At 44.0% G+C, this 25302-nt stretch overlaps 2 protein-coding genes and 3 non-coding genes across 9 annotated transcripts in view; 2 read left to right on the top strand and 3 right to left on the bottom strand.

Annotated features, from left to right (window-relative positions):
• Positions 1 to 25302, top strand: part of LOC123763305 (general transcription factor 3C polypeptide 3) — a 627296-nt gene that overhangs the window by 580266 nt on the left and 21728 nt on the right. Inside the window, exons 1-2 of one of the 5 annotated variants that reach the window (XM_045750452.2) lie at positions 20298 to 20408; positions 23952 to 24098. In XM_045750452.2, coding sequence (XP_045606408.1) covers positions 23952 to 24098 — 147 coding nt within the window. In that variant the 5' untranslated portion in view covers positions 20298 to 20408. Of the gene's footprint in view, positions 1 to 20297; positions 20615 to 23513; positions 23778 to 23951; positions 24099 to 25302 lie in introns of those variants that run through there. The other 4 variants (XM_045750454.2, XM_045750453.2, XM_045750451.2 and 1 more) reach the window with 4 other exon arrangements.
• Positions 13171 to 14287, bottom strand: LOC138351380 (uncharacterized protein in mobD 3'region-like). Its single transcript, XM_069303190.1, has 2 exons — positions 14186 to 14287; positions 13171 to 13665 (listed from the first exon to the last, which is right to left on the bottom strand). Exons 1-2 carry the CDS (start codon positions 14285 to 14287, stop codon positions 13171 to 13173), a joined length of 597 nt encoding a protein of 198 aa, XP_069159291.1.
• On the bottom strand, positions 15388 to 15477 carry TRNAI-UAU (transfer RNA isoleucine (anticodon UAU)). Its single transcript is given in 2 exon segments — positions 15388 to 15423; positions 15440 to 15477. It is a non-coding gene; the product is annotated as a tRNA-Ile (tRNA).
• On the top strand, positions 17279 to 17368 carry TRNAI-UAU (transfer RNA isoleucine (anticodon UAU)). The gene is given in 2 exon segments: positions 17279 to 17316; positions 17333 to 17368. It is a non-coding gene; the product is annotated as a tRNA-Ile (tRNA).
• On the bottom strand, positions 19070 to 19159 carry TRNAI-UAU (transfer RNA isoleucine (anticodon UAU)). The gene is given in 2 exon segments: positions 19070 to 19105; positions 19122 to 19159. It is a non-coding gene; the product is annotated as a tRNA-Ile (tRNA).

Raw genomic sequence — 25302 nt, 5'->3', positions numbered from 1 at the left:
TATCCAGCTGCTTTTTGCCACTCACCACGACCCCCCCCCCCCCCCCGCCCCTCCCCTCTACCGTCACATCCAGCAGGAACCCCCCCCCCTCTACCCCCCCCCCCCCCCACCCTCCAAAGGTACCCATGGGTGTCGCTTGGTCTGTCACTTTGTGTCCAGGTAGCCAAGGTGTCGTGCCGGTCCCAGGAGACTGCGCCCAACTTACCAAAATACCCGCCAGAATTAAGGGGTAACTAAAGCAAATCATCTCTGCCTTAGCATTCTGTCGCAGACGGTCAAAACGCTACGGCCTTTTCCTGTCAGCCTGACCCACTACACTGCTCCATCAGGGCGCTATACATTGTTCCATGTAGCATATATAACTGTATTATACACCCATTACTACGTTGTATTAAATGCATTTCTGATGAGTGTTGTTGATGTCCCTAATTCTTTATTTTTACAAAGAGCGTTCAACTTACCTACTTGTAAGTTTTTGACGCAGTATTATAAGTTATTATAAAATGTGTTATCATAGATATATTTCGTTGAAAACGACAGAAAGTTTTAGATTTATGGTTCTGGCACGAATCTTCTCGATATTCCTTATGTTTCTCTTCACTGAAGCAGGAAAATTAAAAATTAACTCTCTAAATGCAGGCGATGAGTCACAATAACGTGGCTGAAGTATGTTGACCAGACCACACACTAGAAGGTGAAGGGACGACGACGTTTCGGTCCGTCCTGGACCATTCTCAAGTCGAAACGTCGTCGTCCCTTCAACTTCTAGTGTGTGGTCTGGTCAACTCTCTAAAGTTCATCGTTGCCTATTAATTGGGTGTGACGCCTAGTGATGCGTTTCGTAAGGTCTCTCCTCACATTCTCAAAGACAAATTCTTCAGTTTGTTGTTGTTTTCAGATTTAGCTACTAAGAACGAAGTGTCCATGTAGCACGGGCTATGGTGAGCCCGTAATAATTCTTCTGATTGATTGATTGATAAAGATTAAGCCACCCAAAAGGTGGCACGGGCATGAATAGCTCGTAAGTGGTGGTCTTTTTGAGCCATTACCATTATCAATAGGTGCTACTGGAAATCTGTGGAGGTGCGACTGCACCCTGCGTGATGGGAGATGTCTCTCGTGAATTCTTCTGTTGTTGTTATAGATTCAGCTATTCGGAACAAGTTCCAAGTAGCACGGGCTATGGTGAGCCCGTACTGGACTTACCTGGCACAGGAGCAGGGCAAGTAGCACGGGCTATGGTGAGCCCGGTGGACTTACCTGGCACAGGAGTGGTGCCTGAGAATTCTTCTGTTGTTGTTATAGATTCAGCTACTCGGAACAAGTTCCAAGTAGCACGGGCTATGGTGAGCCCGTAGGGGACCTACCTGGCACAGGAGCGGTGCTGTGTCTGCTCCAGAAGAGAAGAATTCTTCTGTTGTTGTTGTTGTTAAAGATTTAGCTACTCAGGACGAAGTGTCCATGTAGCACGGGCTATGGTGAGCCCGTAATTGAGTTTGGTTATACTTGATAACCTTTTTCCTGTGATATTTGGGTCTAAGTTTAAAATGGAGGAGAGGACTTCTCCTTTTTCCCTGCTTATTTATCGCTTCTGTTTTAGTGCACTGGTTTTAATCTTGTTTATTAACATTATCTTGGTGGCGGATGTAGATGCAGAATGCTCACTAATGAGTCCCATTCCTCAAAGAGAATTCTTCTGTTGTTGTTATAGATTCAGCTACTCGGAACAGGTTCCAAGTAGCACGGGCTATGGTGAGCCCGTAACTTACCTGGCACAGGAGCGGGGCAAGTAGCACGGGCTATGGTGAGCCCGTAGTGGACTTACCTGGCACGATTGATTGATGAAGATTAAGCCATCCAAAAGGTGGCACGGGCATGAATAGCCCGTAAGTGGTGGCCCTTTTAAGCCATTACCAGTATCGAGAGCTGATACTGGAGATCTGTGGAGGTGCAAATGCACCCTGCATGACGGGAGATGTCTCCTTTATGAATGTGTTAAGATGAAGATGAAGCCACCCAAAAGGTGGCACGGGCATGAATAGCTCGTAAGTGGTGGCCCTTTTGAGCCATCACCAGTATCAATAGATGATACTGGAGATCTGTGGAGGTGCAACTGCACCCTGCGTGACGGGAGATGTCTCCCGGACCAAATGGTGACCAGATGGTGTTACCTGGCACGGGAGTGGTGCCGTCTTTGTAGAATTCTTCTGTTAGCGCCTGATTATATCCTCTAATGGCAAGGTGAAAGATTATATGGATGAATCACCTACTGGGATATTAATAGGGGTCTTATATAATGAGGTATTAATGGGGTAGTAAATTAAGAGTGTGACATGTTGCCAGTTTATGTTCTTCTGGTTACTTCCGTTCCTGTTGCTGGGTCATTCGGTCCAGCTTCTGCGTTGGTCCCGGGGTCTTGAAGTGGGTAGAGTGTAACTGTGTATTAGCTGGTTATTGATGGCTGGTCTAGATGTCTTCATGTGCAGCGCTTCACTGATGTCTAATCTTCTATTGTCATTGTATCTATCAATTATTTCGGTGTTGCTCGTCAAAATATATTTGATCCGAAGAAGATTGATTTATGATTCGTGCTAGAATCATACATCTAAAACTTTCTGTCGTTATCAACGAAATATGTTTAAAAGAAAGACTGCTACCAATATATATATATATATATATATATATATATATATATATATATATATATATATATATATATATATATATATATATATATATATATATATATAATATATAATATGTGTGTGTGTTTAATATAGCCTGAAGCGCTAAACTAGATGCAAGGATTCATCATAAACCAGGGAAATCAAAAGTCCTTACAACATAACCACAAATGTTATCCGGTAAAAAAGCGGTGGTCCGCTGCTCCATTAGCGGACACACGTCCAGTCATCAGCCACGGCCGCTATGGTTCTTTAAACGCACAGTGAAATGCAGCAGTCGCATTCCAAAATCGACTGGCTTAATAACCAATCAGAACGCGAATTGACAACCGGTCTGAAATGTCATTGGGTCTCTCTTCCCTCCCCGCCAAAAAAAAAAAACTGGGCGCATCGCATCAGTGGGTTAGGTGTAATGGCTATTAATTTCCCCGACCATCCGAGTCGGGCGCGCCACTCCGACATCAAAGAATGTTTCAAGTCTCCCTCCCCCCCCCCACCACCCCACCCCTTCCCGGTTTGTTTGATCACAACTTTAATGAAAACTGTATCTCGACCACAACTTGCCTAACTTGAAGTTATCACGGCGGCTCGGGCATCAGTTGCCTTCGTCACTTTGCATATTAGTTAGCTAATGATAGTCGTCGTTTCCAAAGGGTGGAGGGTTGAGTGAATGTTTTGGGAGACATGGGAGGAAGATTTTTTTTCTTGGGTTACCCCTTCTCTGGCGGGAGTATCAGGAACTAGTCCCATTATGGGGAGCGGGGCCCACGACCGTCCCATGAAAGAAAGGTTTGCAAAGAGTGGATCACACAACTTCCCCGCGCGAATGGGATTAAAAAGAATTTCCTCTTCGGGCCAATGTAGTGTACCTCCGCCAATTAAGTAGCCGGAGCGATGAGGAAGGTAACCCACTCCAGCCGCGTAGGTCGATTATCCTGCAGCTGCGCGGTGGGCCGGGGAGGCTTCGAGACGAGACGCAGGGGGGACTCAAGAAGACGCGACCGGAGAATTAACTCGGTGGAAGTGTCAACACAAAAGGTGAAGACGGTGTGGGCGCGCGCGCGTAACTCGCTGGGTCTCGTATGTGTTGAGTCCTGTTTGTCTTGCTGTGACAAAACTTGTTTGTCTTGCTGTGACAAACCTTGTTTGTCACAGTTTACCTCCTGGGTCCTCCTAAACTTACCTTTAAGTTTACCTCCTGGGTCCTGGAGGCAGCTGTCATCCGGTCTGATGCCTATAGCGGAGGAGCTCCAAGAAATCCGTATAACCTTTAAACACTTATTGTATTAACCAATTTATATTTTGTAGCCTTTAAATGCTTAATAAAACATAAGAGGAAGATGGTAGTAGGATGAAAGAACATGGAAACAGTATTGGAGGAAACCAAAACATCCCCTCTAATGCGTTGTGTGTGCTTTCCTCCGAGGCTAAGAGTTCCCTTCTTCCAGCTAGAAGTGGTACTCCCTTCCATTATATATATATATATATATATATATATATATATATATATAATCTTCCAGCTATAAAGCATAAAGCAGTAATCGTCATAGGCTCACATACAGCAGTTTTGTGGTTTTGTGTGGAAATAAATCATTTACAATGAGCACTTCGATAATATGTTTCTGTAATGTGGCTACAATATTAATGAAAGCGACGTACCCACGCACACAGTTCAATATTTATGCCCATATTTTATGCAGCCGCTAATGACCAGCCCGCGAGTAGTAGTAGTACGCTGAGCGGGGCTCCATATTGGGACGGGATTGGGTGGTTTGGGGGATGGGATTGATCTCGTGAATGGCCACAGCATCCTCACAGACGTTACTGATCATCTGTTATTAGTTACCATGGTAACACAGTACGTATTGCCTTAATCAGTGACGCAATTGATCACTGCCATTGGAGTAGGACATAATCATTTACGCGGGTTTTTTTACTCCCGCGTCATAGTTCTTGTCCCCCACCACCAGGGGGACGTGATGTCTCTCACCACCAAGGGGACATCAAATGAACAAAACCACAAGGGCCGTGATGAGGGTTCGAACCTGCTTCCGAGAGCATCGCAGACGCGCCTGGTTTGTGTCTCGGAGAGACTGACCTCCAGGCAGCAGTGGTGACCTCCAGGCAGCGGTGTTGACCTCCAAGCAGCGGTGTTGGCCTCCAAGCAGCGGTGTTGACCTCCAGGCAGCGGTGGTGACCTCCAGGCAGCGGTGTTGATCTCCAAGCAGCGGTGTTGACCTCCAGGCAGCGGTGGTGACCTCCAAGCAGCGGTGGTGACCTCCAGGCAGCAGTGGTGACCTCCAGGCAGCGGTGGTGACCTCCAGGCAGCGGTGGTGACCTCCAGGCAGCGGTGGTGACCTCCAGGCAGCGGTGGTGACCTCTAGGCAGCGGTGGTGACCTCCAGGCAGCGGTGGTGACCTCCAGGCAGCGGTGGTGACCTCCAGGCAGCGGTGGTGACCTCCAGGCAGCGGTGGTGACCTCCAGGCAGCGGTGGTGACCTCCGGGCATCGGTGGATCAACGGTTTGATGGATAATTCAATGTTATTTAAATATCATTTGCCTCGGTGGATAATATTTTCCGATTATACAGTCAGTTCACACAGTGAAAAGTGTTGACCCAATATTCTGAAAGTCCTAAAAAAAAGTAATTTATCGATTACATTCAGGGTAAAAAAATAGTAGTAAGTTGTGGTAAGTTACACGCATGAATGGATGAGTTGTGTACAATTGCAGTTTACATTTGTTTACCATGATAAATTTTTTGTTTTCTTTTTCTTAGATTATTTTCTACCATAGACTTAGCCATTCATTTAAACACTGCCAACCAGCACATATATTTTTGCTTCTGTCCTCCTTGGTCAGGGTTAGAGATCATAATTAATTTGTTATGCGGGGAGATGTAGTCTGTGTAGTGAGTTATTGAGCACTCTGGGCCACAGACGTTCAAGATAGCAATACTATGCTATGTATCCTCACAATCCCAATGTACCTTCTTGTATATATATAAATAAATAAATTAATTAAATGATAGGCCTATTGAGAATAGGCAGAGTTGTGGCTCTGGACCAATTTATTATTTATTTATTTATTTATTTATTTATATACAAGAAGTTACGTTGGGGGTTAACAGAGAATATAGAAAATAAGTTTTTTTTTTTTTGAGATATATACAAGAGTTGTTACATTCTTGTACAGCCACTAGTACGCGTAGCGTTTCGGGCAAGTCCTTAATCCTATGTTCCCTGGAATACGATCCCCTGCCGCGAAGAATCGTTTTTTCATCCAAGTACACATTTTACTGTTGCGTTAAACAGAGTATTGCTTGGTTGTTGTTGAATTATCATTGTTGTAAAGCCACTAGCACGCATAGCGTTTCGGGCAAGAAACCTTGCAAGAAACCAAGTTGATAAGTCTACCGAAAAGTCTGCCCGAAACGCTTTGCGTAATAGTGGCTTTAGGCATTGCATGTACTAGCTCTTATCTATAAAGCCAACAAACTTTGTAAAATCTCTTTATGTATGTACCTTTGCCTAAATAAAAATTATTATTATTATTACTTGTTCTGCATCATTGCACAGGTCCCAAGCAATACTTACACCTGCCAGTTTCACACCGAGGTTAGTTGACTATTTTCGTGAACTTTTGGAGAATATTTCCTGAACAAATGAGGCATTTTTAACACTAATGCTGAGCCTCATTGTGGTATTGTACCCTTTTGTTCATATTTTCATTAATGTGAACAATTCATTTTCACTTTATCACGCATGGATAACCAACCCGTCTTAATAGCATGTCGGATTTTGACGTATAATTTTCCTCAGGGCAAAAACTGTCGTGCTAAAAAATGGTAGATGATTGATGAAGATTAAGCCACCCAAAAGGTGGCACGGGCATGAATAGCCCGTAAGTGGTGGCCCTTTTGAGCCATTACCAGTATCAGTAGATGATACTGGAGATCCGTGGAGGTGCGACTGCACCCTGCGTGACGGGAGATTTCTCCCGTGAAAAAAAAAATGATAGCGGCTCGCGAAATTGGCATACTGTCCCGTTTTCTGTTCGTGGGTGCTCTGGTAGGTTAGGATAAGGGCACGTTAGTACGCCAGTTTCTCGACGTTGGCAACACTGGCGAGAACAGGCTGGGCAGCCTGTCCTCCTAAGGTTTCCCCAACGTCAAGAAACTGGCGTACTAACGTGCCCTTATCCTAGGATACCAGAGAACCCAAAACAGAAAACGGGACAGTATGCCAATTTCGCGAGCCGCTTCCATTTTCTAGCACAACAGTTTTCATACTTTATCTAAAGTATACGTCGAAATGCGACGTGTTATTACAATAATAGGGTTGGGCTGGGATAACAGCGTCTTGTCAAAAACGGGCTTCGTTTTCTACGGGCATTTTAGTCAACCAAGTGGGTGGCTGAGCTGACAGAACCCTGGACGCGTGAGCCTGTGGTCCCGGGTTCGATCGCGAGCGCCGGCGAGAAACAATGGGCAGAGTTTCTTTCACCCTGATGCTCCTGTTACCTAGCAGTAAATAGGTACCTGGGAGTTAGTCAGCTGTTACGGGCTGCTTCCTGGGGGGTGGAGGCCTGGTCGAGGACCGGGCCGCAGGGACACTAAGCCCCGAAATTATCTCAAGATAACCAGAAAACAAATGTAAATGAATCGGAATGACAAAAACAACAACACCAGGATTGTAAAGAAATTGCCTTGCTTCGCTATCGTTGAAATATATTTTCTCTGATTCTATTTTTCTGTAATTGTTTTGATGTTAACCTCTTCCACTCTCCCGTTACCTGTTGTTGTGAGGTGTTCTGAACACTCTTATTGTGTTGTGAAGTGTTCTGAACACTGTTATTGTGTTGTGAAGTGTTCTGAACACTGTTATTGTGTTGTGAAGTGTTCTGAACACTGTTATTATGTTGAGGTGTTCTGAACACTGTTATTGTGTTGTTGTGAGGTGTTCTGAACACTGTTATTGTGTTGTGAAGTGTTCTGAACACTGTTATTGTGTTGTTGTGAGGTGTTCTGAACACTGTTATTGTGTTGTTGTGAGGTGTTCTGAACACTGTTATTGTGTTGTTGTGAGGTGTTCTGAACAGCGTCATTATAGTGCGTCAAATGTTCACGTACGTTAAGAACTCATGATAACGACGACACACGTTACTGCTCGTTAGTGTTCACTCGACAATTCGTCAAATTTTGAAGTGCTTTTGCCTTAAACAAAGCGTACGAACCTGGTGTTCACCAGGGCCCCACCCTGGTCGTGTTCACCAGGTCCCCCACCCTGGTCGTGTTCACCAGGTCCCCACCCTGGTCGTGTTCACCAGGGCCCCACCCTGGTCGTGTTCACCAGGGCCCCACCCTGGTCGTGTTCACCAGGTCCCCCACCCTGGTCGTGTTCACCAGGTCCCCCACCCTGGTCGTGTTCACCAGGTCCCCCACCCTGGTCGTGTTCACCAGGTCCCCCACCCTGGTCGTGTTCACCAGGGCCCCCACCCTGGTCGTGTTCACCAGGGCCCCACCCTGGTCGTGTTCACCAGGTCCCCCACCCTTGTCGTGTTCACCCTCACCTTGGAACACAAACTAGAGCCGAGCTCCATGAAAGAGAGAACATTCTACTGTAGAAGAGAGAGAGGCCCTTGGAGCCAATACACACACTCACTATTACATACAAAACTGGATCTGGAAATCTTTGGTGGGAATGAGAATTGTAGTCAGTGAGCAAAATTGTATTTTGCGAGATAGAGGAATTTCTCTCTGAAGTTGCTTCAGGGGGGGGGAGGGGAGAGGGAAGGCATCAGTGAGGTTTGGGCATCCCCCCCATCCATCCCCCCCCCCTCTTCCCACATCAATCAATTTTCCACGGAGCTTTTGTGAGTTCAGTTGGCGAGTGTGTGGATGGGACTGTTCGCATGCTGTGATTCGTACGTCAGGCTGCGAGCAGCCGCGTCCAACAGCCTGGTTGACCAGTCCAGCAACCAGGAGGCCTGGTCGACGACCGGGGCAGCGGGGACGCTAAGCCCCGGACGCACCTCAAGGTATGCTCTCAGGACAACCAACCTGACAGCCATTTTCTCTGACATCAGTATGAAGAGGATTCCCATTTTCCCTCTTCAGTTATTGGTAAATTCTATCTTGCCCCGTTTCCACAGGCGGGCGGCCAGACGCTGTATTTACTGAGTGCTGCCGCGTTGTCACGTGTCATCTGCTGTCGTTCTTGGCTGACCAACAGGTACGCGAGGTTGTTCACGTGGTGGTAGTCGCCTAGATGTGCTTGAGGGTCGAGCTGGGCTCTTAGCCCCGCCTTCCAGCGTTCTTAGATTAATGCAGTGATTCAGTTCCCACGCTCTTATCGTAAATATACGTAAAATTTAGAACCTAGTTAGTTTCAACGACTGCTACGTCTAACCTATTCCACTTATTGACGGTTCTAATACTGAATAGGTTCTTTCTCACGCCTCTATGACTCATCTGTAATACCTGGTTGATGGGGTTCTGGGAGTTCTTGTACTCCCCAAGCCCGGCCCGAGGCCAGACTTGACTTGTGAGAGTTTGGTCCACCAGGCTGTTGCTTGAAGCGGCCCGCAGGCACACATACTCACTACAGGTGTCTCAAAATTCCATCTAGGACCCCCTCGTTTTAACTTTGAACAATGTTGCTTTGTCTGCTGATTTCCCTTGGAATCTTATATTTGCCCGATTTGCCCGAAACGCATTGCGTAATAGTGGCTTTAGGCATTGTATGTACTAGCTCTATCTATATATCAATCCATTAATGTAACATCACTTGTATGTATGTACCTTACCTGAATAAACATATTTATTTATTTATTTATTTATATGTTATCATATGGCCCCTATCTCACCTTTCCTTCCAGGGCTCGGGGAGTAGAAGAACTCCCGAAATCTTCTCCAGGTATGCTCTAGGTAGCTCAATCCCTTTTGATGAGGAATGACAATCGTTGCATATCTTTGGACCCTTTCTAGTTTTCCCCTTGCCATTTTTTCAGGTAAGGATTCCATGCCTAGGATGCATATTCAAGAGTGGGTCTCACCTTTGTTGTATATAGGGCCCCGGAAAGCCATTTTTGTTAAATTGTGAAAGATACACAAACGTTGGCCGGTATGCCATATGCTGCTGCTGTTATTTTGCTCATGTGGGCTTCCGGCCGAGCGGACAGCATGCTGGGCACGTAATCCTGTGGTCCCAGGTTCGATCCCGGGCGCCGGCGAGAAACGATGGGCAGAATTTCTTTCACCCTGATGCCCCTGTTACCTCGCAGTAATTAGGTACCTGGGAGTTAGTCAGCTGTCACGGGCTGCTTCCTGGGGGGTGGAGGCCTGGTCGAGGACCGGGCCGCGGGGACACTAAAAAACCCCGAAATCAACTCAAGATAACCTTCCGGCATCAGATTTGGGGGTTTTGTCCTCCCAGTTTTTTTTCCTTTTGTAATTGAGGAAGTTGTCTTCCCTTCATCCTATACTTTTATACTAATCTTCGCACTCCTGTTCCAATCATCATAACTGTATTTGCTGAGTTAAATTCTAGTAGTCATGAACAAATCCACAAGAGCCGTGACGAGGATTCGAACCTGCGTCCGGGAGCATCCCAGACACTGCCTTAATCGACTGAGCTACGACAGGGTTAAAAGGGTTGAAACCGAAGTTCTACTGAACTTACTGGATCCCGTAGCCTCTCCGAGGCACAAACCAGGCTTTTACAAATCAGGCTTTTTTAGCCCTTGTGGATTTGTTCATTTGATGCATCACGTTAGTGTGATCTCTGTGTCTAGTAGTCATATTTCAGACCACTTCTGGAGTGTGTCCAAAATGTGTTGCAATGCATCACAATCTATATGTGCCTGTACTTCTCGTTAGTTTTACATTATCTGCAAACACTAATATGAAGAAATACACAAGGGCCGTGATGAGGGTTCGAACCTTCGTCCGAGAGGATTTATTGTGATTTCTGTTTGTAATGAAGTAAGGGCGAAGTGGTAGAATAGCTTATTGGCAGAGCTCGGGTGCATGGGGGAAGTGTGTGAAATCCTGGTTTGTGTCTCGGAGAGGCTGCAGGATCCGTGGTAGGTCAAGTTGAACTTCCGGTTACAATTCTTTTTACCATGTCGTAGCTCAGTCGATTAAGGCGCGTCTGGGATCCTCTCGGACGTAGGTTCGAACCCTCATCACGGCCCTTGTGGATTTGTTTATTTAATGCATCACGCTACTGGGATTTCTGTGTGTACTAATATGAAGGAGCCAATTTTCTCTGACAGGTCGTTGACATGTTTTAGAAACAGGATGGACCCGAGAACCCACCCTTGTGGTACTCCACTTGTAACCTCTCTCCACTCTGATGTCTCTGATCTCACTGTGACACTGCTTCCATCCTGAGAGGTATTCTCTGATCCACCTTAGGACCTTTCCCAATACACCAGCCTGCTTCACTAGCTTAAGAAGGAGTTTCGTGGTAGACAGTATGGAATGCTTTCTGGCAGTTAAGGAATATGCAGTCTGCCCGTCCTACTCTCTTGTTTGATCTGTCAACTTATTGTAGAATTTCAGCAAGTTTGTCGAGCAGGACTTTACCAAATCTATGCTAGTATTTTGAGACAAAATCGATCTGTTCTAAATAGTCTGCTAGCCTGCTTCGTATCAGTCTCTCTAGCAGCTTGCAGGGGATACATGTTAGTGATACTGGTCTTTAGTTAAAATGTGTGTCTTTCCCTTTTGTATATGGTGCCACATTATCCGTTTTCCAGCACTCGGGAAGTTCTCCCGTTTCTAGAGAGGAATTAATTATTATAGCACAGGACCGCACCATGTTTCAGCTGTCTCTTTTAATATCCCTGGCGATATTTTGTCTGGACCAACAGCTTTTGTCACACGCAGTTCCTGTAGTTGCTTCTGGACTACTTCTGGTGCCACAGTCATTTCAGTGAGGCTGTCTTGTGGAAGTGTCCATTCAGTTTGGGTTCTTAGGTCTAGTGGTAAATCGGGTTCCAGCTTGAATACCTTCTAGAATCATTTATTGGGTTCCTCGAATATCTCATTCTCCGTGGGTCCTTCCTCCTGTGTGTCGAGTAACCTGGTCATTTACAGTCATCTTCCTCCTGGTGGGGCCATAGAACAGTTTTGGCTCGGTCTTAGGCTTGTATGCAATGTCACTCTCGATCTGTTTCACTCTCCTAGTTTCTGTGTTATTCAGTGCCTCTTTGTATACAATTTGATTACTTTCTGTTCTGTGGTCTCTCTCTTTCTTCCATACTCTTCTGCTTCTTCTCTTTGCTGGCAGACACTTTTGAACTATGGGCTAATGATCGTCTTGCTTCCCTTGACCCTCAGTAGGTGTGTGTGTGTGTGTGTGTGTGTGTGTGTGTGTGTGTGTGTGTGTGTGTGTGTGTGTGTGTGTGTGTGTGTGTTCGTGCGCGCGTGTGTGTGTGCATGTGTGTGCGTTTAAATGTCACTAAGTTACAGGTGCAAGAACAGTAAATTTTATCTCCAATATAAACCCCGCACAAATTACCACAAAAGCGCCATCTTGGCCAGGATCCGTCGCGCCGCCTCGTCTCATTATCTACGCGGTTGGCAGGGATCCGACATAACTCAGTTTCTGTCCTCAGCAGATACGAAATATTGTCCGAGGTAAGTGGGATCATAGAGTTCTCGCGCTGATTGAGAGGTTCTGATCGCCTTACGTGCATCGCAACTTCTTTCAAAACTCTTCAGACGTAATCTAATCCAGTTACTTCCAACCGATTGTCTTTTGTTTCCAATATTGTCCGCACGTAGGTGCTAAACTCAAGCGGATTAAATTGGCTAATTAAAATGTTTGCGATAAACAAAAAGTAACAAATTATCGTGCTAGTTGTAAATAATTATTATCCTAAAATAGGAGATAAGTTGCAGGTGAAGAGTCCCACAAACATCGTAAGCCAAAGCCAGAGCCAACATTAGAACGCCTCCGCGGTCTCCTAGCAACGGGAGGGATCTGGCGGCCGTAATGCGATTTAACATGTGGTGAGTGCAGATATGAAAGCCTCATCCTGTGCCATCACAAATTTGGAGTCCCCTCCATTTATACCAATTCTTCTCCTGAGCGGGACATTTCCTTAAATAATATATTACTTTCTAGACACACATATATATATATACTGTATATATAAAGTCAATGATATATTTATATATATATATATATATATATCATTTCATATCCGTAGTCATTAATTATCTGCGTCTTAAGATAGCCGTGTATTGTAAAACTCTTTATACTTACAATCGAAAATATTAACAATTAACACGGCGTCGCTATTCTCAGATAATCAAGAGTAGCCTATTATTGGCCTTTAGGAAGACTTTTAGATGGGCATTAAGTGTCGGGTAAGGAAGGGAACTATTGATCTGGCGCAGGTGAGGGCGGGCGGGTGTGTGAGAGGGCGCGCGCGGGGGAACCAGTCTTCATGCACTTAATGTTGGCGGCGCCCTTCAGCGCCCCCGGCTGTCCGCTGGTCGTGGTCTCTGCCTCGGGGGTGGACTGTTCAGTACCTCCACTTGAGTGAGGGACTTGTTCAGCACCTCCACTTGAGTGAGGGACTTGTTCAGTACCTCCACTTGAGTGAGGGACTTGTTCAGCACCTCCACTTGAGTGAGGGACTTGTTCAGCACCTCCACTTGAGTGAGGGACTTGTTCAGCACCTCCACTTGAGTGAGGGACTTGTTCAGCACCTCCACTTGAGTGAGGGACTTGTTCAGCACCTCCACTTGAGTGAGGGACTTGTTCAGCACCTCCACTTGAGTGAGGGACTTGTTCAGCACCTCCACTTGAGTGAGGGACTTGTTCAGCACCTCCACTTGAGTGAGGGACTTGTTCAGCACCTCCACTTGAGTGAGGGACTTGCTCAGCACCTCCACTTGAGTGAGGGACTTGCTCAGTCCCTCCACTTGAGTGACGGACTTGCTCAACACCTTTACGTCCAATACCTCGTGTACACCATATAAAAACACAACTTGATTTTATATTTTCCATGGGATATATTAGGTTTAAAAGATTAGCGATGACGTACAGGGCTACATAATTATTTAGGGTCTTAAACCCTACTTACTTAGGCTGTAATTACTAAACAGTTTTCGAAATGCTACAAGGCCGGACATTTTTTATTTATTTATATATACCAGAGTTCTTATATTTTTGTAAAGCCACCAGCACGTATAGTGTTTCCGGCAGGACCTTAATTCTAATTTTCCCCGGAATACGACCCGCCAACGGGTTTAACAGTCAGGTACCCATTCCCTGCTGGGTGAACAGAGGCGTACAGTTAAGGATTGGCGATACAGTCAATCCTCCCCTGCCAGGATGCGAACCCAGGCCGCTCAGGATCACCCCTGAACGTAATCACTTCTGTAACCACCTCGCCAATGATAGTCTATCACTGCACTTTTTCGATTTTAGTTTTATGTTTCACTAGGTATGGATTCCATTGAGGTGTTGCATATTCAATACTGGTTTAACAAAAGCTGTGTAGATTGCTTTGAACGCGTCCGGATTTAGGGTTCTAAACGACGTTCTAATGTTTGCCAGCTTCCCATATGCCGTTGATGTCATCCTGCCTATGTGTGCCACTGGTGTTATGGAGGGAATTATATCCCTCCATAAATCTCTCAGATTCTTGCAATTGCCAACCATTAACGGTACAGACACATTGTAGTCTTCGTTCTCCTATCCCCATCTTCATCATCTTACACTCAGTAGGATTGATCTCCAGCAACCATTTGTTTGTTCACTCCTGGAGTTTGTTAATGTCATTCCGTAACATTCTGCAGTCATCCTCTGTTTTTTTACATTCCTCATTATTTTAGCATCGTCCGCAAACATTGTCATGTACGAGTTCACTCCCTCGGGGTAGATCATTAACATAAATTAGTAATAATAGTGGTCCCAGGACCGATCCTTGTGGGACCCCACTTATTACAGTTCTCCAGCTGGAGACCTCGTCTCTCACTGTGACTCGTTGTCTTCCATCCTTCAGGTATTCCTTTACGCAGTTTAGTATCTTCCCAAATTATCCCAGCTTGCTTCTTCCATCTTGTACATCAGCCTTTCGTGAGGAACAATATCAAATGCCTTTTGACAGTCTAGGAAAATGCAGTCTTCCCAACACTCTTTTTATCAGTCGTATTCAAATAACTTTTTCATAGAACTCGATCATGTTTGTCAGGCATAACTTTCTCTTTCTAAATCCATGCTGCCGTTCTGTTAGAAGGTTCTCCCTTTCTAGATGCTCCATGTGTGTATTTACTATGTGTATCTGCAGAATATTAACTCTTGGACCCCACCTTTCTAACCAATTTATTTTTCCACTATTATGTCTACATATATTTCTCTTACACTCCAAGAAGCAGCCCGTAGCAGCTGTCTAACTCCCAGGTACATATTTACTGCTAGGTGAACAGGGGCAATAGGGTGAAAGAAACTCTGCCCATTTGTTTCTGCCTCTGCCGGTGTTCGAACCCGAGCTCTTAGGACTCTGACCCCAGAGCACTGTCCATTTAGCCGCGAGCCCCCCCCCCCCCCCCCCCCAACACACTAACTAACGCGCCACAGTTCACCAAACACACTAACTACCGCGCCACAGCTCACCAAACACACTAACTCCCAAGCTACAGCTCACCAAACACACACTAACAACAGCGACATTAAAGGAATGTCCCAGGTGAGGCTCGAACTCACAACCTCGGCATGGCTCAGACACTGTCGTATAAGTACCGCGCGCTAACCGATTGCGCCACTGGGACCTTGGGGTGTTCCGTGTGTTTGTGTGTACTTATTACAGTGTGTGTGTGTGTGTGTGTGTGTGTGTGTGTGTGTGTGTGTGTGTGTATTCATCTAGTTGTGCTTGCGGGGATTGAGCTCTGCTCTTTCGGCCCGCCTCTCAACTGTTACTAACGACTATTTTTTTCACAACACACACACACACACACACACACACACACACACACACACACACACACACACACACACACACACACACACACACCAGGAAGCAGCCCGTGACAGCTGACTAACTCCCAGGTACCTATTTACTGCTGGATAACAGGTGCATTAAGGTGAAAGAAACTCTGCTATTGTTTCTCGCTGACGCCCGGGATCGAACCCGGGACACAGGATCACGCGTCCTGCGTGCTATCTGCTCAGTTACCGGCCCCCGGTAATTACCTAAGTGTAATTACCAGGGTGTAGTTACAGGATGAGAGCTACGCTCGTGGTGTCCCGTCTTCCCAGCACTCTGTCATATAACGCTTTGAAACTACTGACGGTCTTGGCCTCCACCACCTTCTCACCTAACTTGTTCCAACCGTCTACCACTCTGTTTGCGAAAGTGAATTTTCTTATATTTCTTCGGCATCTGTGTTTAGCTAGTTTAAATCTATGACCTCTTGTTCTTAAAGTTCCAGGTCTCAGGAAATCTTCCCTATCGATTTTATCAATTCCTGTTACTATTTTGTATGTAGTGATCATATCACCTCTTTTTCTTGTCTTCTTGTTTTGGCATATTTAATGCCTCTAACCTCTCCTCGTAGCTCTTGCCCTTCAGTTCTGAGAGCCACTTAGTAGCATGTCTTTGCACCTTTTCCAGTTTGTTGATGTGCTTCTGGGCACCACCACACAACACATATGGGCAGGCTACCTTACCTTGAGGTGCTTCCGGGGCTTAGTGTCCCCGCGGCCCGGTCGTCGACCAGGCCTCCTCCAGGGCACCACACAACCGCTGCATATTCTAGCTTTGGCCTAACAAAAGTCGTGAACGGTGGCTGTGTGTGCGTGTGTGTGTGTGTGTACTCACCTAGTTGTACTCACCTAGTTGTGTTTGCGGGGGTTGAGCTCTGGCTCTTTGGTCCCGCCTCTCAACCGTCAATCAACAGGTGTACAGATTCTTGAGCCTATCGGGCTCTATCATATCTACACTTGAAACTGTGTATGGAGTCAGCCTCCACCACATCACTTCCTAATGCATTCCATTTGTCAACCACTCTGACACTAAAAAAGTTCTTTCTAATATCTCTGTGGCTCATTTGGGCACTCAGTTTCCACCTGTGTCCCCTTGTACGTGATCCCCTTGTGTTAAATAGACTGTCTTTATCTACCCTATCAATTCCCTTCAGAATCTTGAATGTGGTGATCATGTCCCCCCTAACTCTTCTGTCTTCCAGCGAAGTGAGGTTTAATTCCCGTAGTCTCTCCTCGTAGCTCATACCTCTCATACCGCTCGTGTGTGTGTGTGTGTGTGTGTGTGTGTGTGTGTGTGTGTGTGTGTGTGTGTGTGTGTGTGTGTGTGTGTGTGTGTGTGTGTGTGTGTGTCTACTAGACCAACTATTAACCATCCCTAAGATACAGACTTGACTCCGAGGTACCAATATTTACTAATCAGGGGGGCATGAGGTGAAAGGAAAATTTAGTGATTAATTTAACCATATACACATTTACATAACAATGGTTTAAAGAGGTATGAATAAAATCTGACTATAAACCTGTTTTATGGTCGAAATTTAAAGAGAACTTTATGCATTTTAAAAGTAAACAACTTTCTAAAGCAAGGTCCCAGTGGCGCAATCGGTTAGCGCGCGGTACTTATACGACAGTGTCTGAGCCATGCCGAGGTTGTGAGTTCGAGCCTCACCTGGGACATTCCTTTAAGGTGATCCGTGGCGCGCTAATTAGCACCTGACAACTAACCGGTGAGTGAGTGATCGATCACAGGTTCGATCCTCCGCCGATTTGGACACGTTGATGCGTCTGCTGGAAATAGTTGCAACCAGTTGAATGAACGTTCATTCCACTTTATATCCAGTAGGATCTTGTTCCCTTCGGGAATTGAAACTACAAACAGCATTTTTAATTTCGTTTAGTCATTAAGTCATTTAGTCTTTAGGTTAAGGATTGGTCATTAGGCTGCTTTTGTTTAAGCAGTAGCCATTACGCAACCCTTTATTAATATTGTCCTTCTGAAGGACAGTTTGAAATGTCTCAGAGAACGGGAAACATAACCACTGTATCCAATTTCTTGTTTTCACTTCTACCGGACTTGGAGCATATAATATTATTTAATTTATGGTTAGCTAGATATTTACCACGTATTCAAATAATTGTTATGCAAATTCTTCTGACGTACATATCTTATAAATTGTAATATTGCCCAATAATGCCAGCTTTGGACATTTTTATTATGTATGAAAAAGATTTAATTTGTTTATGCAATTATATGAGGTGGAGATATGTCTTTTTAATTTGTCTGTTAAAAAAAATCCATAGTTTACAACAAAAATGCCTTTTGCTGGCTTGGCTGCATTAATTCAGTGTTACACACACAAAAAATATATACGGGCTGCTTCCTTGGAATGTGTGTGAAAATTAGGATTAAAGACCTGCCCAAACGCTCTGCGTACTAGTGGGGCTATATAAGAATGTAAGAACGCTTGTATATATAAATAATAATAATAATATATGCTGAAATGTATAACATAGATACCCCTAATATTTAAACGACCAAACTTCCATTTTCTACCATGGTGAATAAAGTACGTTTTCTGTGTTTAACTGCTAATGCTAAAATATGAATGAAAATACGTCAATCTCATATAATTTAGGTCAGGTACAATATCTATTGTGTACCTGATACTCATCCTGTGAGTATCTCTTTGTGTGTGTCTGTGTATGAATATTGTGCACGCCATATTCATCCTATGAGTGGTAGTTTATTGTGCACTCAATACTCCATAGTCAGTTTGCTGCAAGTGTTGCATGACGTTGCCCAAACACACACTACCGCGCCATAGATCACCAAACACACTAACCACCGCGCTACAGATCACTAAACACACTTAACTACCGCGCCACAGCTTACAGTTAAGAGGCGGGACCAAAGAGCCAGAGCTCATCCCCCACAAGCACAAATTGGTGAGTATAGCTCACCAAACACACACGCACATCACTGGAGATGGCCTACAGTCTCTACTCGGTATAATGCACCAAGTTGAGAGAGGGATCTGACCATCTATACCACAGCACAGCTCACCAAACACACTAACTACCGCGCCACAGTTCACCAAACACACTAACTACCGCGCCACAGTTCACCAAACACACTACCGTGCCATAGCTCACCAAACAAACTTAACAACCGCGCCACAGTTCACCAAACACCCTAACTACCGCGCCACACCTCACCGAACACACTAACTACCGCGCCACACCTCACCAAACACACTAACCACCGCGCCCCAGCTAGTTCACCAAACACACTAACTACCGCGCCACAGCTCACCAAACACACTAACTCCCAAGCTACAGCTCACCAAACACACACTAACAACAGCGACATTAAAGGAATGTCCCAGGTGAGGCTCGAACTCACAACCTCGGCATGGCTCAGACACTGTCGTATAAGTACCGCGCGCTAACCGATTGCGCCACTGGGACCTTGGGGCACACAACCTTATTAGCTTTTAAAATAATTTGTCATCAGTTAACAAAAGGTTGGTACGCGGTAATTACTGTGTTGCTAGGTTATTCTATATAAGGAACTAGAGATTATAGATCAAGTTCTAGCTATGAGTTTATATAATAACCCCCTTCTCCATCTCATAGGTGTTTATTTGCCTGAATTTACCCAGAGGGACACCAACCCTTTAGTGGCCTCGACGAGGAGAGAAAGCCGGCGGCTTATCAAAGATCCCTCCCGATTTGTCCAGATGATTTTATCGAGCTGGATTTTAAAATTCAGCAGCGTTTGGGCATTTACGGCTTCGGCGGGTAGGCGGCTCCAATAACCTTATGGGTGAAAAAGCATTCTCTTTTTTTCTGTCCTACATTGTGGTGTCTAGAGAGGAGAAAACCATTGCTCCTTGTTTGTGTTACATCTGACCTTTTGAACACGTTTGTCTGAAACCACAATTCTCCAAATTGGTCATTATTTTAATTCTTATAAATAATAAAGTATATGTAAGCGTGTAAAAGATTACACAGTGTAGATCAGAAACTAGCTATAAGTTCATCTACTATGCCCCATCCCACAGTATAGTTAGTTTGTTGTTGTTGTTGTTTAAGATTTCGCTACTGGGAACAAAAAGTTCCAAGTAGCACGGGCTATGGTGAGCCCTGTAGTGGACTTACCTGGCACAGGAGCGGAGCTGTAATAGTTAGTCATACATGGAATCAGGGGTAGAAAATACCAGCTTCAATACAAAAACAAATCAACTCTTGATTTAAATAATCAAAAGAGAACATGAAATGTAAAGCTGATTGATCTATTAGCCCCCACTAGCAAAATCTGGATATAATACAAGAATATCTTCCAATATTCCAGCGTGTATGAAGTAATTACAGAGCTCAAAGTACCTCATATCATTTGGTCTGAAATCACTTATATAACAGGGCAATCACAGATAGTGTTTTGAAGATTAATTTAAAAATACATATACATACAAGTACATACATACAAAATACATACAAGAATGTAAAAATACCATATAAGAATGTAAAAACACCATACTATGTACTCTAATCAACCTAATGTACCTTCTTGTATAAATAAATAGGCCATCGCAGATGTAGGTACGAAAGGGCTCCTGTATACAAACAAACAAAATATGTTGTGTGAACGAACTGGTTATCTGTGTCCCGACGGTGTACGAACCGACCGGACCCCTTAATTAAGAAGTATTATTATGTATGGTCTAAGTGTTCCTCTCAAGTGCATAAACTGTATATAGAAGTCTTAGGAGGCCAGATATATATATTGTGGGATTTATTTTTGTTTCTGTGTACCTGTTAGCCAGTGATATTGTAGTACAGCATCCTTTCTCAGATGGTGTAGGGTCGGTACAGTGCCGGGTACAGTGTATACTCCTGTTACAGGAGAGGTTGTTGGAGTTTGTAAGTTTTTCTGTATATCGGTAGGGTTTGGGGGCCCCAGTGAGTTGCTTTAGGGGCCCCAGTGGATTGCTTTGGGGTCCCAATGGGTTGCTTTGGGTCTCAATGGGTTGCTTTAAGTCCCAGTGGGTTGCTTTGGGGTCCCAGTGGGTTGCTTTGGGATCCCAGTGGGTTGCTTTGGGGTCCCAGCGAGTTGCTTTGAGGTCCCAGTGAGTTGCTTTGGGGTCCCAGTGGGTTGCTTTGGGGTCCCAGTGGGTTGCTGTGGGGGGGGGGGCAGCAGTGGGTTGCTACGGGGTGTCCTAGTCACTTGCTGTGGAATCAAGAGGTCCTTAGAGCAGACTCTAGGGGTCCGTCTAATTACGGCAAGCTACTACAAGCTTCACAAAGCTTCCTGACAATACGTTAGTAATGAATAAATATGATAGGTTAGGTTAGGTTAGGTTGACCTAACCTAACCGACGCTTGGATCGTCGAACTTGATTTGGCGTCACCAGCTCTTTATTTTCATCTAATTTCTTTATAAAAAGATACTTGTTCAGATTAAAAGTATGTTTTTTCGTGTTGTACATTCAGGACCAACATTATAATGAGTAAATATATCATATTTATTCATTATTAACGTATTGCCAGGAAGCTTGTGTAACTTGTGGTAGCTTGCAGTAATTAGACGGACTGGAGTCTAGTATGTCCTTAGCACACGGTGAACATCATGATTTTAAACTGCCGGAGGTTCTGGTCGGGGACCGGGCCGCAGGGACATTGAGCCCCGAAATCATCACAAGGTAAGGGCCCCCATAAGACAATGTGCGTTTTTGACTGACCAGGCCTGTGTATTTTTTTTTTTTACATTGTGAAGATTTTTGGTTAGCAATCTAGGGTTAAGGTTTAAGGGGCCTCGTAGCCTGGTGGATAGCGCGCAGGATTCGTAATTCTGTGGCGCGGGTTCGATTCCCGCACGAGGTAGAAGCAAATGGGCAAAGTTTCTTTCACCCTGAATGCCCCTGTTACCTAGCAGTAAATAGGTACCTGGGAGTTAGTCAGCTGTCTCGGGCTGCTTCCTGGGGGTGGAGGCCTGGTCGAGGACCGGGCCGCGGGGACACTAAAGCCCCGAAATCATCTCAAGATAACCTCAAGATAAGGTGAATGCCTAGTGTTTATGCTGCCTGCGGTTTCAGTCATAGAATCTACTCTCTGGGATTTGTTGGGTTCTGCAATAGATTATTTACTTATTGATTTATTTATATACAAGTAGCTACATTGGGTTTGTGAGAGTACATAACATTATTGTTCTTACATTTTTGCAAAGCCACTAAAATGCATAGCATTTTAGGCAGGGCCTTAATCTAACTATTGTAGATAATAGTCTCAACGAAAAGTTGCACATAATGCAAATGCCTGCTGCTGCCGTGGCTACTTTTCTGTTCCAGGAGAGCAACAAGAGAAGGATGAGAGGCCCTTACAGCCCTCCCTAAGTAAACAACAAACCACTTTAGAGCAATGTGAGGCCGGCAGCCAGGGATATCGCTTTTCATGCAGAATGCAGAATAGTAATCTGTGTTTATATTTTACGAGTGGGCCTCGAATGGCTCGCCCCCGTCCCCAACTCCTGTCTCACCAATGGAGTTTAAAACCATGTTCCTAAAGGAGCAAGCAGATCGTAACATCATACCTATTACGAATGCATGCTTTACATGCATTTACAACCTCTATAATATATTGTTGTATATATATGTCTATAAAACCCATACCTAGCTTAAAATAGTGGATATGATAGATACAGGTTAACTGAGTATTGCAATATGCATTTAATACAGACCCATAAAGTGCTGCATTACTGCAGTAATATACAAGATTATTGCATAATGTATTCTACCTTGTGTCTACCTTGTGTAGCTTCTGTGGATTAACAGCCCCGTGGCCCAGTCCTTGACCTGGCCTTCCAGTTGGTCATCTGGTCAACCAGGCTGTTGGATGTGGCTACTCGCAGCCTGATGTATTAATCACAGCTATTTGACCACAAAAAAATTTTTTTAACAATGCAAGCTGAAAAATACTTTAATCTATTTAAATTGTCATCTAGTACAGTACTAATTTGAGTCTTAAAATTAATTTGCCTCCAATTGTTAAGTGTTAGCCGAAAATTTATTATGAAAGGCATATCATAATATTTTAATTGCAGTAATCATAAGCAACCTCTGTTAATGATAAACTCAAATACTCTACTACATTAGTCTCAGAATTCTCTGCAAATCTATGTATCCTGTATATAAATGACAGAACAAAAAATCTCAAACTCGATTATACAGTACTCAGGCACGGAAACCACGTACAAAACTCAGGCAAATCATAACATAGAACGAATAGGCAATGTAAAGGATCTGGGTGTACTCATGTCGGAAGACCTTACCTTTAAAGAACACAATAAAGTAGCCGTCACAACTGCAAGAAAAATGACAGGTTGGATAACAAGAACTTTTCACACTAGAGATGCTATACCGATGATGATACTTTTCAAAACACTTGTGCTCTCTAGAGTGGAGCACCCCCAGGAAGCAGCCCGTGACAGCTGACTAACACCCAGGTACCTATTTTACTGCTAGGTAACAGGGGCATAGGGTGAAAGAAACTCTGCCCATTGTTTCTCGCCGACGCCCGGGATCGAACCCGGGACCACAGGATCACAAGTCCAGTAGGAACTCCTAGAACCCACATCAGGTATAGAAAGCTTCAAGACAAATTGTGTATACAGGGTACCAGATATAATTTCTTCAAGTTCTTTTAACCCTCTGCTGGCATCTAAACTATAATTAAATACTTCAATCACTAAATAGGCATTTTTTTTATTTATTTATTATGTTTTCTTTTTATAAGTGTTTGAAAGTTATACTGTAATGTATTCTGTAGTAAAGATGGGGGTAAATAGAAAAGACAGATTATCTTTGCCATTATTTTGCTGTAGTGACAATTTGGTGCATTCCTAAAGTAATGCCAAGTAACCAAAATGCATCCACCCATATGTATTTCCCGTATGTATCTGCTCATGTGGATTTCTCTGTTTGTATCTGAGTACGTGCTTGTGTGTACTCTTTGACTGACCGAGGAGGCCTGGGCGATGACCGGGCCGCGGGGACGCTAAGCCCTGAAACCAACTCAAGGTATACTCAAGGTATAGACCACTCAATACTGTGCCGGAAATACAAGTACAGTGTATTGTGTATTGTAAATCTTATATATTCTCTAATACTGTATTAGATATGGTATCTATATACAGTAATGCTTGATATTATCAGAGAGGAATTGATTTTAAACATTAATTTTTCCTATTTATCACACCTTTTAGATGAATTCCAGTGTAAAAATATCAGAAGTAGGGAGGACAGATCACCTGGAAGTTGAAATGATTGACGGGGATCCCGAAGGAGATGATGATGCTGATGATCGAGGAAACCTAGTTCAGACTAGTCAGCATTACTCTGAACTTCTTGATGTAAGTTAGTAAAGATATTATGCAATAATTGTTGTAAGTGTGAAAACTAAAATACATCTGATATATAGACATGATCTAAAACTTCCAAATCTATGAACTCTGCACTGCAGAATTGTTATACAGTTCTTATTGTTTCTCCCTTAATGCTTTACAGTATATGGAAATTGATCACTAGATTTTATCACAAGTGTTATACAATTTTATGATCGATTATTGGATGTTGAAAGCTCATCTAGCTTATGATAAAGCACTGCTCTAGTAATACAGTATATTATATAAAGTACAGAACATGTCTAGCAAGACCATACAAAGTCTATTTTTCTTGGGTTTACCATTCACTTGCTCTCATTCACATGGTTCTACTGATCTCATAGCCAGGACTTGACATGGTCAAATCCTGGCTAGTGGTAAACGTTTGACTAGTGGTAAACAGGCACCCTGGAGTTAGGCAACTGTTGTGGGTTGCATCCTGGGGAAGGTCAGTAGTTAGCGTAGAGGAAACCTCAGTAAGCTTCCTGTCTCTGACTGGGAGCCATAAGATGAAATCAAACATTTTAAAATGCACCCAAATCCTGTTTGTCTATAAAAGAGAATGTCTGTCTGTCTGCCTGCCAGCCTGTCTGTCTCTGATAAAAGGAGGCCAGACACTACGGAATAGACTGAGCCAACTTTGCACGGGTAAATGGCCTGGGGTACGGGACGGGCATCTAGGCTGGTCAGGGTCAGTTTTTATTAAGTTAAATACTCTTAAGAAATATTAACATTTATAGACACACCATATGATTTTCATGGTGAGATCCATACAGTTGTTTCAGTGTTTCTTAATATTAATTATTATGAGAAAAGAGGTAGAGAGGGGGAGGACAATGGGAGGGATGCAGAGGGAATGTGCAAAAAGGGGAAGGGGGGGAAAGAAGAAGAGTGGAATGGGGGTGGGAGGGCAGTGAGACGGACTCAATCAGGCACTGCTGGGTATCCCTTGAATTAAATGAGAAGATAAATTTGAAAAAGACTTGTACATGGCAACAAGTAAATCATTTACCATAATTTACAGTTAGCATTAATTTCTTGGAAATCATCATACATACATACACACAAATTCTTGTAAAGTTAGGAAATATAACACCCAAATTGTTTTTAAATAAAATTTGAGTATATTCTCTATATTAATTGAAATTAAATAATAATTAGCTCACAAATATAC

The sequence above is a fragment of the Procambarus clarkii genome, chromosome 49, assembly GCF_040958095.1.
Source record: "Procambarus clarkii isolate CNS0578487 chromosome 49, FALCON_Pclarkii_2.0, whole genome shotgun sequence".
NCBI lineage: Eukaryota > Metazoa > Arthropoda > Malacostraca > Decapoda > Cambaridae > Procambarus > Procambarus clarkii.
The sequence above is the reverse complement of the archived record's forward strand: the minus strand, read 5'-3'. Positions and strand labels throughout refer to the sequence as shown.

What these genes read in the sequence shown, in the direction of transcription:
- LOC138351380 (XM_069303190.1), bottom strand. Translation starts at nt 14,287, where the DNA reads ATGACATCAACGGCATATGGGAAGCTGGCAAACATTAGAACGTCGTTT. An exon ending in ACACAGCTTTTGTTAAACCA is followed by an intron (nt 13,666 to 14,185) that starts GTATTGAATATG and finishes GGTGTACACGAG; the next exon opens with GTATTGGACGTAAAGGTGTT.